Raw genomic sequence first — 17,722 nt, 5'->3', positions numbered from 1 at the left:
TGCTGCTATGGTCAGAATGTTCGTGTGCCACAGAATTCAGCCTGGAGCCTAATCATCGGTGGGCTGGTAGTAGGAGGCGGGGCCTCTCGAAGGTGATCGGGTCATGAGAGCAGAGCCCTCATGACTCCGATGAGGCCCTTACTAAAAAGACCCCAGCGAGTTAGTCTGTTCTACCACGTGAGGACGCTGCTGAGAGGCACCACCTATGCACCAGGAAACGGGACCTCACCAGACGCTGAATCCGCCGTACCTTGATCTTGGGCTTCCCAACTTCCAGAACCATGAGAAATAAATGCCTGTTATTTACAAACTACCCAGTTTATACTATTTTGTTACAGCAGCCAGAGTGGACCAAGACACGTGCCAATAATCGTCTGTGTAAACTTGATCCCTGAGACCCCTTTGTTCTCAGGAGATCCTCCCCAGTTAGGCCTTGAGATGACTATGGCTCTGGCTGATCCCGTGACCGCAGCCTGTGAGAGACCCAGAGCCAAAGGACACACCGAAATCGTGCCCAGACCCCTGGCCCACCGAAAAAGTAAGGTAACAAATGTATGTTGGGGTAAATAATTTCCTCTGTAGGATTAGATAACCACAAAGCCATTTTGATTTTCTCTGAAATGTCTAGATTCTTCCTGACTGGTAGCTGCGACGTAACCGATTATTTATCAATCAGTCCTCTGACACAGAGACAGATACCTCGTGCTCGGCGAGGGGCGCTGAGTGGGTGGCCGTTGGTTTCACACCAGCCCAAAGGGAAGATATTCATGGAGTCCACACTCACAATACATTCAGGTACAGGCTTCTTAGAACCTGTACGGATTTAAAAAAGAGAAATGGAAAACTCTTTTTAGACCATTAAGTAACCTTTGTAAGTTACCTTCTAGACAACATTTTACTGTTGCAATAAGACAGATCCAAGTCTCTTGAGCAAGTTACCTTTTACATGGAAGTCATACTTTGCCATGTATGACAAACATGAAAAAGGAAAACTGTGCTCCATGCATAACCGTATTAAGGACCAAAACGGGTACTGAGTATATACAAGGTGATCCTTAGCCAGGGAACAACCTCGGGGAGCAGTCAGGTAATTAACAAATACCGCAGTCAACTCCTAAAATTGCTGCAAACTGAAAGGCAAACGCGACAGCTCTCCTTGGTAGGAGCATCGGTTCTGGTGCTCTGGGAGCAGGAAATGGTCTGGCGAGCTGTTCAAGCAGGGTGTGCATGAAAGCTTGCAGCCAATATTGTCCTGCACGTCCCGCGCTAGGTGCCAGCTCTACCAATCAGAAGCTGTAGGCAGCTCCTCTGAGTCGCTGGGCAGCAGGTACAAAAGCAGCCTGGGGCCACACACGGCCGGGGCACTGAGTGGTCGCGCACGCCCTCGGCTCAGGCACCGAGCGCCACTTTTGGAATAACACATGACTTCTGCTTGATTGACTTTGGGGTTGCACTGGTTTGGGACAGCCAAAAAACTCCCTCTTCAGTAAGATAAGTATTAACACTCATATTTTGGTCTCATCAAGAGAGATGCTATTTTTTGTAAGAGAGATTTTTGTGATAGAGTGCATAAAGAGAGAGACAGAGAAAGACAGAAAGTGAGAAATCACGTCCCTGGGTGGGATGGTCACACCACAATCCCTTCTCCTCCAGCCCCTTCTTGGGATTTTGGGCATGCCACATATGCCCAGTGTGAGTTTTAAGCCACCAGGTCCAGGACTCAAACTGTGGTCAACCATGTGGGAGCCCAGCAACACAAGCATTACGCCGTCCACTGGTCTCCAAAAGATATGCTATTGGACTTACGTTATTTCTTTGAGAAACTACAAGACTCTGTAGGAAAAGGTTTTTTGTTCACATTTGCTTCCTAAAATTTGGGAGCCAAGGACAGGAAAATAAACTTACAGCTTAGAGTCTACGCCCTGGAAGTCTCTAGATAAGATCCGTACTTAACTACCCACACGGGAGTGAACAGAAGCGCAGGGGAGGGTGGTGCGGGAGGGCGGCTCAGGTGCGCGGGCACTTACCTTCCAGCCGGAGCCACAGGTAGGGGCCTCTCACGGCAGTGATGGTGGCCACACACACTTCTTCAGGCAGAAGCGGGTTCACTGCCTCAAGCTTCATGTTCTCCTTAAATTCGTGCTCAGAAATGGACTAGAAAATGAATGAGTCAAATCCTTTACTGGATTAACCATCAGCATTAACTCACGTGCTCAACTAGACTTGTTTTCAGTAGTATCTAACCTGGGCTCCCTTTAAAGCTGTAAATGTGTTCTGCTTTGCAATGAAGCCAAGGGGAAATATCTGTCCTTCTTGACCTCACGGCCGTTTTGCCTTTTGAGTCAGACGTTCCTGCACCGTGGCTACCTGTGAGGACGTGCTCAGGCCATGTGACCTCTTTTTGCCTCAGTTTCCTGATCAGCTGACGCTGAGAACAGTCTCGATCAATGAAATAGAGTCCCTAAGGCTCTCTGCCCTGTACCAGTGGCTCTCGGCCACTGCGGGCTGCGCCTCTCCCATGAAGGGCCGTGCCGTAGGGGCCAGCCCTGGCGCACGCTTGGACGTGTGGCAGAAAAGGCAGCCAGGATACAGTTTTAAAAAGACGTTCACAATTTGCAGCTTTTGCATCAAAATGGACAACCAAACATCTGCATTTGACCATTACCTCCCCTTTCTGACTGCACTAAAACTAAAGCCGTGAGCTGTTTCGTTTTTAAAAGACCTAACTTAATAGGATGGCTATGACAAGGGAGGAAACGCCGTCTGTCATTTTATAAGATACAATTTAGAACAGGGTCTGGGGTTTGAAAGGTGCCCGTGCGCTGTCAGTGAAGACGACTGAGAACTGGCAGAAGCAGATGTTGGGCAACAGGAGGCAGAAAGGTCTGTTGAGAACATCTGAGAAGCATTTAGGTGATGCCGCTGGCTCCTCCAGTCCACATCCCCAGGAGACCTCCCTTTCCCTCCCCTCCCCTGCAGAGATGTGTCCTCCAGACAAGGTAAAACCGAGGAGGACACAAAGAAGGGCTGAGGGCATGTGTGGAACCTAAAGCAGAGGCCAGCGCGTGGAGCGCGAGGGCCCAGCCCTTGCCTCCAGTCACCATCAGGCAGGTGGTAACAGGACAGCCCCAGAAGAGACGTATAAAGAATTTAGGTCTCCACAATGAATACCCCACCCTATAGGAAAGTTCAAGGATGACAAGCCTTGGGCCGTCCCAGTAGCCTAGTGGTTAAGGAAGCTGGATCCCAGATGGCCAACCCCAGTTCGAGTCCGGGCCCCAGAGGCTTGAAAAGCATGCTGGGCACACACGTGTACATGCCCAGGGTCCTGAGGGGACGGAGAGATGAAGGAGGATGGATGGCAGCAGGGCCGTGCCCCAGGGTGGGGTGCTTTCGCCCTCTGTCTCTGTCTCCCTGACCAGTGCGCACACCCACCAGCAATTTAAAAACACAAGCATGATGCGCCTCAAGCACATGGTGACAGTTTCCAATCAGCTTTGCCTTTTAGTCCCTCCTTCTTAAATATGAGCAGCAACCAAAAATTATTGGACATTTGAGGATATGAAAGCTCGTGAGAAAAACAGACAAAACACGCAACCTGCAGAAAGAGAATGAAAACACAAAACTGCCCAAACAGTGGCGGGGAGGGTGAGGGTATTAATGAAAAGTCCCTGAACGTTAAGAAAAACTACCACACTCTTAAGAACAGTACACTAGGGCCAGCAGGGGGTGTGGTGGTTAAGGGGGCCAGATCCCACATGGCCTACCATGCAGTTCGAGTCCCAGACCTGGCACCTTGACGTGTATCCTTGCAACGCCCCAAATCCCAGGAAGGAGAAATGGAAAAGGGATTGCAGCCTGACTACATCCCACTGGGGGGGGGGCTTTCTCCCTTTCACTCCTTCTCTGTTGCTTTTTGGCATGCACACATGGCAAACTTTTTTTTTTAAAGAATAGTAATTATTGGGACCAGCAGTTAGCGTCACGGCTATGTCGCTGAACTCCCATGTAGTCGACCACGCTTCGAGTCCCGGACCCGGTGGCTTAAACTCACGCCGGGCGCGTGTGCGTGCGTGCCCAAGGTCCCAAGAGGAGAATGGAGGAGAAGGGAATGTGGCGTGGCCATCCTCCCTGGGGGGTGATTTCTCGCTTTCTATCTCTTTGTCTCTCTCTGTCTGTCTGGCGAGTGCATGTGCCCTACAGAAAAAAATCTCTCTCAAAAAAAAATTTTAAACATCGAGAAGAGTTGAAAGATAAAGTTTTAAAAAAACTGTTCCAGAAAGCAAAGCTAACAATACACTGAAAACAGGAGAAAAAGGGTAAGAAAAGTAGAGGTTTCATTCAAAGGGCCAACATTCAAATAAAAGAAATTCCAGAAAGAGAGAAGAGAGAAAATAAAATAGACAGGGGAAATCAAAGGAGAGATTTGAGGACACTTCCCAATACAGAAAGGCCCGAGTGCTCGGAGAGAAAGCACCCTCTGAGAACCCAGCACATGAATGAAGGCGGACCCACATCAAGGCTTCTCCACGTGAGAGATGATGACGGGGAGATTCTATAACCTTCTGGGGCTGGGGAAAAGCCGATTCTCCACAAAAGATCAAGAAAAACACGAATGGCTTTCAACCTGCCGACAGTAACACTAACGGTTAGGAAAGACCTGAGCGATGTTTTCAAAATTCTGAAGTAAAATAACTTCCAGCCTAAAATTCTATAATGAGCTGAACTACAGATCAACTTGATAGAATACAATGTCTGTAACAATTTATGACCCTCGATCCCTGTTCCAAGAAGCTACTGAGAGACAGGCTCCACCAAAACAAAGGAGCGGACCAAGAAGGAAAAGGCCATGCGGCGCAGGCGGCAGGGCCCCAGACACGGGGCCCCAGGGAGGCATGCCTTGGGTGACCGTGAAGGGTAGTGTCACGGTTAGAACTGTGTGGCAAGCCCAGAGAACAACCCTTCCCAGGAGAGATCGTGGAAACTGCTGAGAGGGATTGGCAATCTGCTGTCTCAGGACCAGCAGATGGCAGAAGCGTTATGTCACTGGACTCCCACGCAGTCGACTATAGCTCAAGTCCTGGACCTAGCGGCTAACAAACTCATGCTGGGCGTGTGTATGTGGATGCCCAAAATCCGGAGAGAATGGAAGAGAAGGGATTGTGGCATGGCCATCCCCCCGGGGGATGATTTCTCGTTTTCTATCTCACTGTCTCTCTGGTGAGAGCACATACCATATAGAAAAAAAAAAATCTGTCCCACCCCCCCCCCCCCCCCCCCCCCCAAAAAAGAGAGGTCTGTAAGAAAACTGTTAGGAGTGACAGATACCCTAATGTGATTTTGTGGCAATGGTAATGAGAGACTATTGGGAAGTACGAGAAGAACTGGCAGCAGGTACAAAGAAAATGAAGCAAATGAAAACCAAGGCTAGGGCCAGCAGGTGGAGCGGTGGTTAGGGCGCTGGACTCTCCAAATGCAGTTCGAATCCTGGACCGGGCGGCTTGCTTTCTCCCTTTCTCTCTCATGAGCACACATGCCCTATAGCAAATTAAAAATAATGAAAGTACAAAAAATAAGGAATTCTTAAACAAATTAGAAGAAAAAAGAAAACCAAGATAATTATTAACTTGAAGACATACAAAAAGAAACAGCCATAAAATACGACAGTGCTCAGCTATGAGTAATATTTCAAGGCATATTATAATATAAAAACTCCATTTAGATTTAATCGGAAATTCAATACAACACTACAGGATGAAGAGGTCGGTAAAATAAGGAAGAAACAGCGGCATAAAATAGCTGGCTGCTCGTTTACTGTAACATAAAAACCGACATCTCTAAAAATTTTAATAACTCAAAAGACAGCAGCGTATTATTTTGTTTGGTTGTTTAGAGGTTTTTGCTATAGGGCACAAGTGCTCACCAGGAAGACAGAGACAGAAAGCGAGAAACCACCCCCCAAGGTGGGGAAGGCCACACTGCAGTCTCTTCTCCTCCATTCTCCTCTCGGGATCTTGGGCACGCACGCACACACCCGGCGTGAGTTTAAGCCACCGGGTCTGGGACTCGAACTGCGGTCAACGACATGGGAATCCAGTGACACAGCCACTATGCCAACTGCTGGTCCCAGCAGCGTATTATTTTGGAGATGAAGAAGCATAAACACCAGAATTAAAATGCAAAGAATAGGAAGTGGTTATTTCTGGAAAAGCAAGTTGTGAAATGGACAGGGCAAGTTGGTTTACTTTCTAAACCTTTAACTACTATTTGTCTTTTTAAGTCATATACACTTGGAGCTAGACAATGTATCTCCACTTAATATTTAAATTATTTCCCCATATTACTGAGTCATCCAAATAATTATGAAATTGGCCCAGCTGCGGTGGGCAGAGGCAGTAGGGTGCAAATGCACGATTTTGAAGCCATATGAGAAGCCCACGTTCGGATCCCTGCTCAACCTGAGTGCACTCGGCACCCCTGCGATCCTGGCTAGGAGGCTGGGGTGACTCATGGCATGACAAGACCCTGCCTGGGCTCCCTGCCTGCCTGCCTGCCTGCCTCTCTCTCTCTCTCGAATGAAAAAAGAAATTTAAAAAGTTATGAAACAAGGGGCTGGCAGATGGCATGGTGGTCGAGGGCACTGGACTCCCACATGGCTAACTGTGGTTTGAGTCCCGGACCTGGTGGTTTGCTTTCTCACTTTCTCTGTCTCTTTCACTCTGTCCCTGTCTGGTCAAATTTACATAAATAAATATGTAAATAAATAAATAATATCAAGTTTAAAATAAAAAGAATTCTTTAAAAAATACGATATAAAATTTCAAATTCAGTGATTTCAGCTTAGAATAAAAAAATGAAACTGATAAACATATAAAGTTAATTAAATTAGTGAGTTAACTAACTTCTACAGTAAATGTATTTTTCTTTTTTTTTTTTAGAGGTGTTTGCCATAGGGCATGTGCACTCACAGGAGAGAGAGAGACAGAGACAGCAAAAGGGAAAGTGAGAAATCACTCCCTGAGGGGATGGCTAGGCTTCAATCCTTTCTCCCTTCTCCTAGGATCTTGGGCACGCACGTACATGCGCCCGGCGTGATTTTCAAGCCACTGGGTCTGGGACTCGAACCACAGTTCATCATGTGAGAGTCCAGCAATGTAACCACTACTCCATCTGCGGGCCCCAGTAAACGTACTTTTCTTCAGACCATTTTATTACTATCAACAAAGGACTTATCTGAGTGGAGGGAGATGACTAATTCAATCAGGAAAGGCCAGGGCTCACCGCAGTTACGCAGCCTGCAGGGAGGACTAGGGGGTCAGGGAGGCCTCTCACCGGAGGAAAGCACCTCTGGGGAGCAGCTTCAGCACCACACTGCTTGAGGTAGTCGGCCCAGTCGAAGTCCTGGCTCGGATAGCCTGGGGAACGAGAGAACGAGGGTTCGCACCGCACTTGCCCGCCTGGCTTCCCCTCGGCCACAGCCACAGGCCCACCCGCCACTCCCCAGGCTGCTCGTTACTGAGGACTTGGGCCATTTTAGACGAAGGGAGGAACGGGCCACCAATCCAAAGCATTGTCCATTTTATAAAAGAGCAACTCTGGCCTAACTAAAGTGACACATTCAAACTCTCTGGATAAACTTTGTGGCTTTAAAGTTTCAAACAAGGCATTTGTCTTGAGCAACATTTTACATGCTTAAATTGCTGACAATTAACCAAACCATTAGGACTGGATTTGAGCTGGGCACAGAAATCCAGTCTTGCTATCAATTCTGTTAGGATTCGGGGTCTGAAGAAGAGACAGAAAATAGAACTACTGGGTCATCAGAAAATTCACAAGGCGTTTCTGCACAGAAAACACTCAGGACTTTTCAGAAGACCCAATATTTAAGCAGCAAAGACCTTCTTCTTCGATAAAGCCGTTTCCTTCAAAAGTAGTAGCTACTTCCGCCACGGCTCGGAGTTGTCTCCAGATTCGTGTACTGACGAATCTCAACGCTCTTATAACCTGAACCGTGAGTTCATTTCAGAAACGAGGGTGAGCTCACCTCCCCTCTTCCATCTGCCCAGACCCTCCATGGGAGCACCTCCCACCCGATGCCTGGACACAGCACCTCCAACAGCAAGAAGCTGATGGGGCCCGAACCCACCGTGCCTGAGCTGGTCCTCCACAGTCAGCACCCACGGCACGGACCTGGCTGCCCAGGACTCTGCCCTCCAAACAGCCCCAACAGGCACCCTCGCCCCAAGACTGACACCCTGCTCTCTTCCCGGCCCCATGCGATTCCTAACGGTATGTTTTCTGCCATTTTCAATGACATAATCTGCTAGTTCCCTTTTATTTACAACGGCCTGAAACAACACTGAAAGTTCCAACATCTTTAACAACTGTTTTTTCCTTTCCACACGAAGATGGAAAGCAGAAGAACCTTGGAGGCCAGTGGTGGCAGTGGTGGCCCCAGGTCCATGTGCTCAGGCGTCCCTGTACATGCGTGTAATGCGTGCCTGTGATCCTGGACGTCCGCCTGAGGGGGACTGTGGCATGAAGACCCTGCTAGGGGGCCTGCCTGTGTATGTGTGTCTCTCAACTTCTCTTATGAAAGAAAGAAACGCACATACGGCATAAAAAAGAACATGGGGGTGTCCAGAGCCTTCCTGCGAAGCAAGACCTCCCTCCTGTACGTGTCCCACACCCTCCCCTCCAAACACGCACTAGCCCTCCGGAGAAAACCACCGGGGAAGTGCTGCTCGTGTTTTCCCTTACGTGGCTCTGAAGTGATAGGATCACATCCACTTTTGTCTCCCAGGGACAAGCCCAGTGCCTGGCGTTTGGCAAAGGTTCCATAAATGTTTGCTGGGTGAGTGAAAGCTAAACGGAGGGCGAACATAAAAAGTTTACGACCCTCGTTAACACAGACAGTACATCCTACCAGCGTTCCAGCTGCCACCACTCAGAAAGGGAGGCTGGGCTTTACCCAGAGAGCCAGGCAGAGCTGCCTGCCGCGTTTCGTTCCGAGGAAAAGGCCCCGTGAGTACACACCCGGAGGAGGGCTGATGTGGACACCGTTCTTCAGGCTCCACTGCACGGGGAAGATGCCAGGGCTGTCGGCGTGGCACACGAAGGATCGCGGCGCGTGGCCCTCCGGCCGCAGGTCGTCCATCTCCACCAGAAAATACTTCTCGTCCAAAACCTATAAATGCCATTACCAGATGAAAGAGACAGATGCTGTACACGCGTGTATGTAATGTATGGGATATACAGTTGTCTACGTTTTCCCCTGGCACAGCCAAACAGGTCCCGAAAGTTCAAAGTCGCCCTAGATAGTAACGCTAATAAACACTCAGGCCAGCCACAATGGCACAGGCGGGAGGACACCGCTGCCCTGCCGCTGGGGCTGCCTGGGAGGCCCGCGTTCAGTTCCAGCCCAGCCAAAGCATAAGGCTCACAATGGAGAGATCCTCTCGGAAGTACCTGTCTCGTGCTGGACACGTGTGCGCGGCCGTGGTGCTGGCTGGGGCGGGACAGGGGGGACCATAACATGAGGACGTGGTTGGGAGGGTCTCTATCTTTCTCACACATAGGAAAACAATTCTAAACATGCAATAAATGTTAGCTCTGTATTAGGCATTGTTTAATTAAGTGCTTTCCATGAATGAATTCCATTTTAATCTTCTCAACAATCTAATGAGGTAAGTGCCATTATTTTTGCAGACAAAGGAAAATGAGTTTAAAGAGAGCTTAAATAACTTCCCTCGGGTTACACAGCCAGGATGAGGCAGAACCTGAATCCAAGTAGCAAGCTCCGAATAAAGTTTAGTTCCAGCTTAGTGAGGAGTCAACTGCATGGCACATTGGTGTTTAGGGCCCTGGCCAAAAAAATGTTATCAATCTCCTCTGGCTTATCAGCCCAAATCCCTTCAGACCCCTAGATAGGACAGGACCCCACTTGCCACTTCACAATCCCTCCTTGCTCTGAGAATAATCTTTCAAAGCAGGGAAAATAAATCTGAACAAGTCAGGGCCTGCCACTGGACAGTGGTTAAGAGCTATGCTTTGGAAACTGGATCCCATATGGCTGACCGTGGTTCGAATCTTAGACCTGAAGGCTTAAAAATTTTGAATGCATAGGACCAGCAGATAGCATAATGGTTACGTCACTGAACTCCCATGTAATCTATTATGGTTTGAGTCTCAGACCCGGCAGCTTAACACTCATACCAGGTGCATGTGTGTGCATGCCCAAAATCCCAAGAGGAGAAGAGACTGCAGTGTGGCCATCCCCCGAGGGGGTGATTTCTCGCTTTCTGTCTCTTTGTTTCTTTCGGTCTCTGGCGAGTACATGTGCCCTGTAGAAAAATCTCTCTTAAAAAAAAAAAAAAATTACATGCTTGGGGCCAGCAGGTGGCAGAGTGGTTAAGGCACTGGACTCCCATGTGGTTGACTACATTTTGAGTCCTGGATGCAGGGGCTTGAAACTCAGGCCAGCACGTGTGCGTGTGTGCCCAAAATCCCGAGAGGAGAATAGAGGAGAAGGGATTGCAGCGTGGCCATCCCCCCAGGGGTCATTTCTTGCTTTCTCTCTCTCTGTCTCTCCAGCAAGTGCACATGCTCTGTAGCAAAAAAATCTCAAAAAAGTTTTGCATGCCCCAAATTCTGACAGAATGGAACAATGAAGGGAAGGGGACTATGCTGTGACCATGCGCACTTGGGGGTATGGGATGTGCTTTCTCTGTCTCTGGTAAACACACATGACCTCTGGCAAAAAAAGAAAGGGAGGGAGGAAGGAGGGAAGGAGAGAGAAAAAAAAAGGAAGAAAGAAATCTCAATGGGCCAGACAATGCAGCATCCAGCTACTCTTCCTCTAGCCACACCCGGCTTTCAGTAAACGACAGGCTCCTGCCCTAGCCCCAACCTGAAATCCTCTCCCTTCGCTTCAGCTGTACTAACACTGGACCTTGACAGCCTGTTCCGTTCTTGGGACTGCTCCTCATGAGAAACTTACTCTTGTGTCTGTCTTCCCAAAGATTAAAGTCGGAACCTGAAACACGGAACTGGAGCCACCCACTGCCAGATGTTGTGACACAAACTGCCTGCTCCCCCCCAGATCTCCTGACCCCAAGTCCTGTGGCCAGTTAGCATCGATGACGTGGCCTGACTCCACACTTTACAGGTTCCATGGCTTATCAGCAGCTAAAGTAAAATCTCTTTTAGATAAATGCAGCCAGGCCTGCCCCCGCACCCCCATGCCCAGCCCTAGTCTGCTTCGGTGGGCAAGAGCACCAAGCCCTCAGGATGGGGCCCTGGGAACTACACCCCCCAGGAGCGCACAGCAGCAGTTCCAGCCTACAGCTCAGGAGGGACCACAGGAAGGGTCAGTACAGCCCGGAGATCACAACAGGCCATCTCCTAAGCTGGTCACCAAGGGACTTGGCCCCGTTACCTTAACAACCGTAGCAGGAGCGATCCCAAAAGGAGACCAGGGGTCCACAGCTTCCAACTTCATATTTACAGAAAATGTATGGATGCCAATAACTTGCTTGTCCTGAAATGCAAACACCAGAAAGGGATGAAAATGTAGAATTTTTCTATTAGTTTCACACTCACATTTACTATATTATACTCTCATTAATACTACTCTAATTAGTAAAAATTATGAAACTGTACAGCTTCTGGCAAATCTTTATTATTTTCTTTCCTGAAAAATAACCATGCAGGTGGAAAACAACCTAGAAAGTTCTCCCACTCTACATTCAGAACAGAGGGTTGATCTAGCGACAAAAACGGTCTTGTAATACCGGGTTGTCAGAAAAGCCATGATGTATTTTTACATGGAAAAACACACAATGACTTCTCCCAATAGTTAAGGGTATGTAGTAAAAAAGAAAAGATTCAAACCGGGGCCAGCAGATGGCATAATGGTTAGGTCACTGGACTCCCACATAGTTGACCGCAGTTCAAGTCCCAGACCCAGTGGCTTAAATCTCATGCTGGGCACATGTGCTCAGAATCCTGAAAGGAGAATGGAGAAGGGACTGCGGCATGGCCATCCCTCTAAGGGGCGATTTCTCGCTTTCTGTCTCCCTGGTGGGCGCACTCACCCTATAGCAAAAATCTCTGTTTAGAAAGAAAAAGCAAAGATTCAAACTACTTTAAGAGAATCTGTGGAGAAAACGCAGACAACTGTGGGAGGAGAGGAGAGCCAGCCTTGACGGCCCTCTCCCCTAGCACTCTCCCCTACTCCAGGAGTCAGTCTGCACTTCTCACCTCCCCCGACCAAACAGAAAGAGAAACCACCATCTCCCGACGATCCTGTCTTTACCTTAAATAAGTCAGATGGTAATGGCTCTTCCTCCTCCTCTTTCACTTTGGCCAAAATCTCCTGCCACTCAGGTTCATTTTTCAAATGTCTGATGGCTTCAGTGAAACAAGACAGCATTCTTTAGCTGATGAAAAACCCTATATGCTTTTTAACTGTTCTCAAAACATCTCCATAACATATGAAGTCATTCCCCACTGGGAACAGGAACAGGTTCGAGCCCGCTTACTCCCACCTCCACTCAGTGAGTGCACGGCAACTCACACTCCGCCTGCTCAGGGCCTGGACGGCTGCGTTTGGTGAGACCACCCTACAGTAAGCTCATAAGGATCGCTGTGGGCCACAGTGTAAAACCACACCCAGACTGGGGCACACATAGCACACAAACTGGTTAAACGATGCCTCCCATTTTAATGTCACTGGAATTTCTTTTAATCAGCAATTTGCTGTAAACCCGATTTGCTGTCTAATCTGAATGCTACCTAGAGAACTTTTTCCTTTACTTTAGTAAAAGGCTAGTATAGGTTGGGGCCGAAATCCATGAGATATATCAATATGTATAGCTAATTATAAAAGCAACCAAACTGAAAGAAAAATAGGCATTTTTAACAACTCCATGTACTTTTTCCTTTGCAGTATCCCTATGACATTGACTAACAAAAGCTTTCCTAACATGGAAAATAATGCGATTTTAGTCTCATAGACACTGGTAACAACATAATATGACAAAAATGAGGTAGTTAAAAGAAAAATGTTCTATTACTGTTCACCTAATGGGGGCTGAAGCTCATAGCCCTGCTGAGTGGCCCAACCCACGTGATGAAGAAAGGGATCCAGGTAATAGAGCCAATGTTCGAAGCCGTCAGAACTTCCCAGGCCTTCGTAACGAAGCTTCAGCCTTCCGCCAATGTTTTCCACGACAGTCACGATCCAAGCACTTAGAGAGTCCTGGAACGCTTGACATTCGAGCCGAGATCCTGGAGCAATGAGATCTAAAGGATTCCTTCCATTGCGGAGCTATAGGTTAAAAAAGTGAGATGGTGGGATTAGCAGATGGCGTAACGGTTATGTCACTGGACTCCCACATGGTCAACTGTGGGTTGGAGTCCCGGACCCAGAAGTTTAAATACACTGTGTGTGTGTGTGTGTGTGTGTGTGTGTGTGTGTGTGTGTATGCCCAAAATCCTGAGAGGAGAATGGAGTAGGGACTGTGGCGTGTCCATCCCCTCCACAGGGTGATTTCTCACTTTCTGTCTCTCTGTTTCTCTCTGTCTCTCCAGTGAGTGTACGTACCCTATAGCAAGAACCGCTCCAAACAAACAAACAAACAAAATACCCCGAGATGACTAAGTAAGAAAAGTTCATGAATTATCTCTAGAAAGTAAAATTCTAGGTCTAGTAAATGGCATGGTGGTAAAGGCAGCTGCCTTCCCCAGGACTGACTGCATGATCTGAGCCCCAGACCTGGAAGTTTGAAAAACACAGGGGGCCCATGTGCGTGCATGCTCAAGATCCTGAGAAGAGAAAGGAGGAGAAGGGGTTGCAGATGACCATCCATCCTGTCCCTGGAGGGGATGCTTTCTCACTTTCCCTTGCCGTCTCTGTCTGTCTTAAGCAAGCACACATCCCTATAGGCAAAAAAAGGTCATATTCTAAAGGACCTCAAATTAGCCTTCATATTTTTTACCCATTTAAAAGCTAGCGGCACTGAATTATCTACATACAAGCATGTTACAGTATGATTTCTACACGATGTGAAGGTGTTCCTTTGAAAGGAGAGGTGCCTAAAAAACCGGGCTGGTTCTGTGGTCAACTACATGTGTCTCTCTCTACTCAAAATATGATAAATGATGAATAAACTAAAATAAATGAATAATTCTTTAAAAATAAATAAATAAAGCAAATATGAGATAAAGCAAATGGCATGGTAGTTAAGGTGCTGGACTTCCATGTGGCTGACCGTAGTTCAAGTCCTAGACCTAGCAGCTTGAAAATCATGCTGTGTGTGTGTGTGTGTGTGTGCATGCACGCGTGTGCGCACGCTCTGGCAAATCTTGCCCCTCTCTTTGTCTTTCTCTCTCTGGCAAATGCATGTACCCTATGGCAAAAAAATAAAAATAATCATTACTAAAGAAAAAGAAAAAGTCAAACATTATGTAAGTTCAAGTCCCCTATAATCCCCCCACTAAGGGATAAAAACCACATGATCATTTTTTTTTTTTTGAGAGATTTTCACTATAGGGCGCGTGCGCTCGCCAGACAGACAGAGAGAGACATTAGAGACAGAAAGCGAGAAATCACCCCCCAGGGGGGATGGTCATGCCGCAATCCCTTCTCCTCCATTCTCCTCTCGGGATCTTGGGCACGCACGCACACGCGCCCGGCGTGAGTTTTAAGCCACCGGGTCCGGGACGCGAACCGTGGTCGACTACGTGGGAGTCCAGCGACATAGCCATTACGCTAACTGCTGGTTCCAAAACCACATGATCATTTTGTCATACATTTTTTTTTTAAGTATCATTTCATTTATTTAAATTTGCTATAGGACACCTATGCTCACCAGAGAGAGAAAACAAGCCGCCAGGTTTGGGACTCCAAACGTAGTGGAATATGGGAGAGTCCATCTGGAGCCTCAACCAGCACGCCACCTGCTGGCCCCTGCATACACTCTTCCTACACGCAAGGCAACACCCACCTCTGCCAGGCTGTCTGTCTCTACCGTTTTTTGAAAAATACGAGCACTGTATACTCTTTTTCAACTTGCTCATCACTTTACACATTATACGTATCTGTTATAGCACATCTAGGTCTTTCTCACCTTTTAAACTGTCTTATGATATTCTGTATTGTACATGGGCAATAATGGGTCCACTTACCTATTGATGGCATTTTAATTGTTTTTGATTTTTTTACTCATTTGGTAACAATGTTCTAATGAACACAGTAAGAGCTTTTCATTTCAATGATGGAAAGGAAAAGCTTGACTCTTACTATCCAGGTATATAGTAAAAATTATGAAAAGAGTATAAAGGAAGTGCTCATTCCAAAGTCATCATTATCCATTTCTTAACACTCAACGGCAAATTTTTTTTCCTAGTCGGGACTTCTCTGGGACACTGACATTTATTTCCAGATACGAAAAGGAACGCATGAACGTTAAAGAGACACACCCACGGGTAAAAATTCGGGTGGCAGAATCATGTCAGTACAGACAGAATCTCGTATCAGTTTATTTGCTCATTATCTCATTCATTCAAATATCACTGTTTAGTACGTGCCAGGCGCTGGCCAAGCATAATAAACTGAGTCAGAGTATAAGAAAACAAAGAAAAGCTTGTAATACTTGAAATATTCACCAATCAAGAATTTACAAGGAGGGACCAGCAGTTTGCGTAATGGCTGTGTCACTGGACTCCCACGTAGTCGACTGTGATTCGAGTCGCAGACCCAGTGGCTTAAACTCATGCTGGGCACGTGTGTGCGTGCCCAAGATCCCGAGAGGAGAATGGAGGAGAAGGGACTGCAGTGGGGCCATCTTCCTGGGGGGGGGGGGTGTGATTTCTCCCTTTCTGTCTCTGTCTTTCTGGTGAGCACACGCACCCTATAGCAAAAACCTCTCTAAAAAAAAAAAAAAAGAAAAGAATTTAAAAGGAGACATGAATGAATCATGGTATAAAATGAAAGATCTAAAACTATAAAATTTATAGGAGTAAATCTTCTTGACCTTGAGTTAAGCAAAGCCTTCCTTAGCTATGACCCCAAATCATAAGCCACAACAGCAAACACAGATAAATTAGACTACATAAAAATTAAACATTTCTATGCTGCAAATAATAGAAAGCCCACAGACTCAGAGAAAATAATAGCCAATCATATATCTGATCAGGTCATCCAGAATGCATAAGGAATTATTGCAAATCAATAATGAAAAGATAATAACCTGATTTAAACACGAGCAAAGGCATCTTTCCAAAAAGATATATGCATGGCTGATAAACACACAAAAAGATGCTGAACATCACTAGCCTTACAGAAACGTAAATCAAAATGAGACACCACTACATCCCCACTAAGATAACTATAACCAAAAAAGAGGACAAGAATTGGCAAGGGCGAGAGAAATTGGAATCTCCCACATTGCGTTTCACATGTGCCACAAAGAATGTTACTGCTGTGATGGAAAGTGACCGGATGTAACTGAGAAACGTCATAACCAATACATTGCTTTTCACGAAGTCAAGGAATCTCTAGTCACTAACCAGCTCAAAAGCTACACCAACGAAAAAGGACTGCTGAAAGCAGACAGGTCCAGCTGCTTCTGAACCAAAGAGAAGAGGTCTCAGGGACAGCAGGTGGCATGGAGGCTGGGGCGGCTGGATCCCACATGGCCAACTGCAGTTCAGTTTGAGTCCTGGGCCCAGCAGCTTGAAGGGTACACTGGGCATCTGTGCCCAGGAAGAGAATGGAGGAGAAGGGACTACGGTGTGACCACTTCTCCTGGGGGGTGATTTCTCACTTTCTCTCTATCTCTGGCAAGCAAACGTACCCTATAGCAAACTTGTACAAAGGAAAAAAAAAGAGAGAGAAAAGGGGTCTTGAGTCACCTGGTGTGGGAGTTACAAATGCCCACCCTGAAGTGGAATTAACCCCTGCTCAGTTCCAGAATGAAAGGCCCCAGTTTTCCAACTGTGTAAAGGAATCTAGAAAGCTGGGTTTTTAATGTGTTAGCAACTTAACCAGAAAATATTTAGGTACTAAGCAAACCACCAGCTTGCAACCTCCAAGGGCAATGTTAAAGTTCCCAACACCTACGCTGATGTCTCCAGTAACGCCTACTTGCTTCAGCGTGGTAAATTCACAACCAAGGTTAAAATTCCTGGAAAAATGAGCCGGTTTCCCACAGGGATTCGGCATGCAGGAATACTCACGCCCTCTAGCAGCGGAACGGGAGGACTGCAAGCTCCCACCAGGGTCTGCCGCAGAAACTCATCCCAGTCGGACACTCTGTCTCGGATGCCTAGAAGAGGAGTAAATGACAGGTTAATCGTAACGCCAGCCATGCTCAGGGGACCCGAACCAAGCAGAACGCGGGGAAGTCTGACCAGTGGGAATGGTGCAGAGGGGCACTGGTCTTCTAAGATCTAAGAGGATTGCTTCTTGGGAAGCAAAACAAAAACCTTGCTCTAAATGGAGCTACTTTCTGGTTACTTTTTCCCCCCCTGTTTTGTTTTTTTAAGCTGATTTGCTTACTTCTATGAGAGAGAAGGGAATGAAGAGCGAGAGATGGAAAGAGAGAAAGCAGCAGGGCAGAGACAAGCACCTCGACAGGGTCTTCCCATCACAATCCCCCCCCAGGCTCAGCTGGCTGGGCTCATAATCACGCCTGTCTGTGTGGCTTGCTCCGGGAGA

The 17,722-nt window shown here is 47.3% G+C and overlaps 1 protein-coding gene across 4 annotated transcripts in view; it reads right to left on the bottom strand.

Annotated features, from left to right (window-relative positions):
- SFMBT1 (Scm like with four mbt domains 1) overlaps positions 1-17,722 on the bottom strand; it is a 101,879-nt gene that overhangs the window by 20,341 nt on the left and 63,816 nt on the right. For 3 of the 4 annotated variants that reach the window (XM_027768599.1, XM_027768598.1, XM_014584506.2), the window contains 8 exons: positions 17,242-17,330; positions 13,084-13,330; positions 12,317-12,411; positions 11,438-11,539; positions 9,037-9,187; positions 7,282-7,415; positions 2,028-2,154; positions 700-813 (listed from right to left, as the gene is read on the bottom strand). In XM_027768599.1, the coding sequence (XP_027624400.1) occupies positions 700-813; positions 2,028-2,154; positions 7,282-7,415; positions 9,037-9,187; positions 11,438-11,539; positions 12,317-12,411; positions 13,084-13,330; positions 17,242-17,330 (1,059 nt within the window). The remainder of the gene's footprint in view (positions 1-699; positions 814-2,027; positions 2,155-7,281; positions 7,416-9,036; positions 9,188-11,437; positions 11,540-12,316; positions 12,412-13,083; positions 13,331-17,241; positions 17,331-17,722) is intronic. The other variant, XM_006169298.3, reaches the window with a different exon arrangement.

The sequence above is a fragment of the Tupaia chinensis genome, unplaced genomic scaffold (genome assembly GCF_000334495.1).
Source record: "Tupaia chinensis unplaced genomic scaffold, TupChi_1.0 Scaffold147003_1, whole genome shotgun sequence".
Lineage (NCBI taxonomy): Eukaryota > Metazoa > Chordata > Mammalia > Scandentia > Tupaiidae > Tupaia > Tupaia belangeri.
The sequence above is the reverse complement of the archived record's forward strand: the minus strand, read 5'-3'. Positions and strand labels throughout refer to the sequence as shown.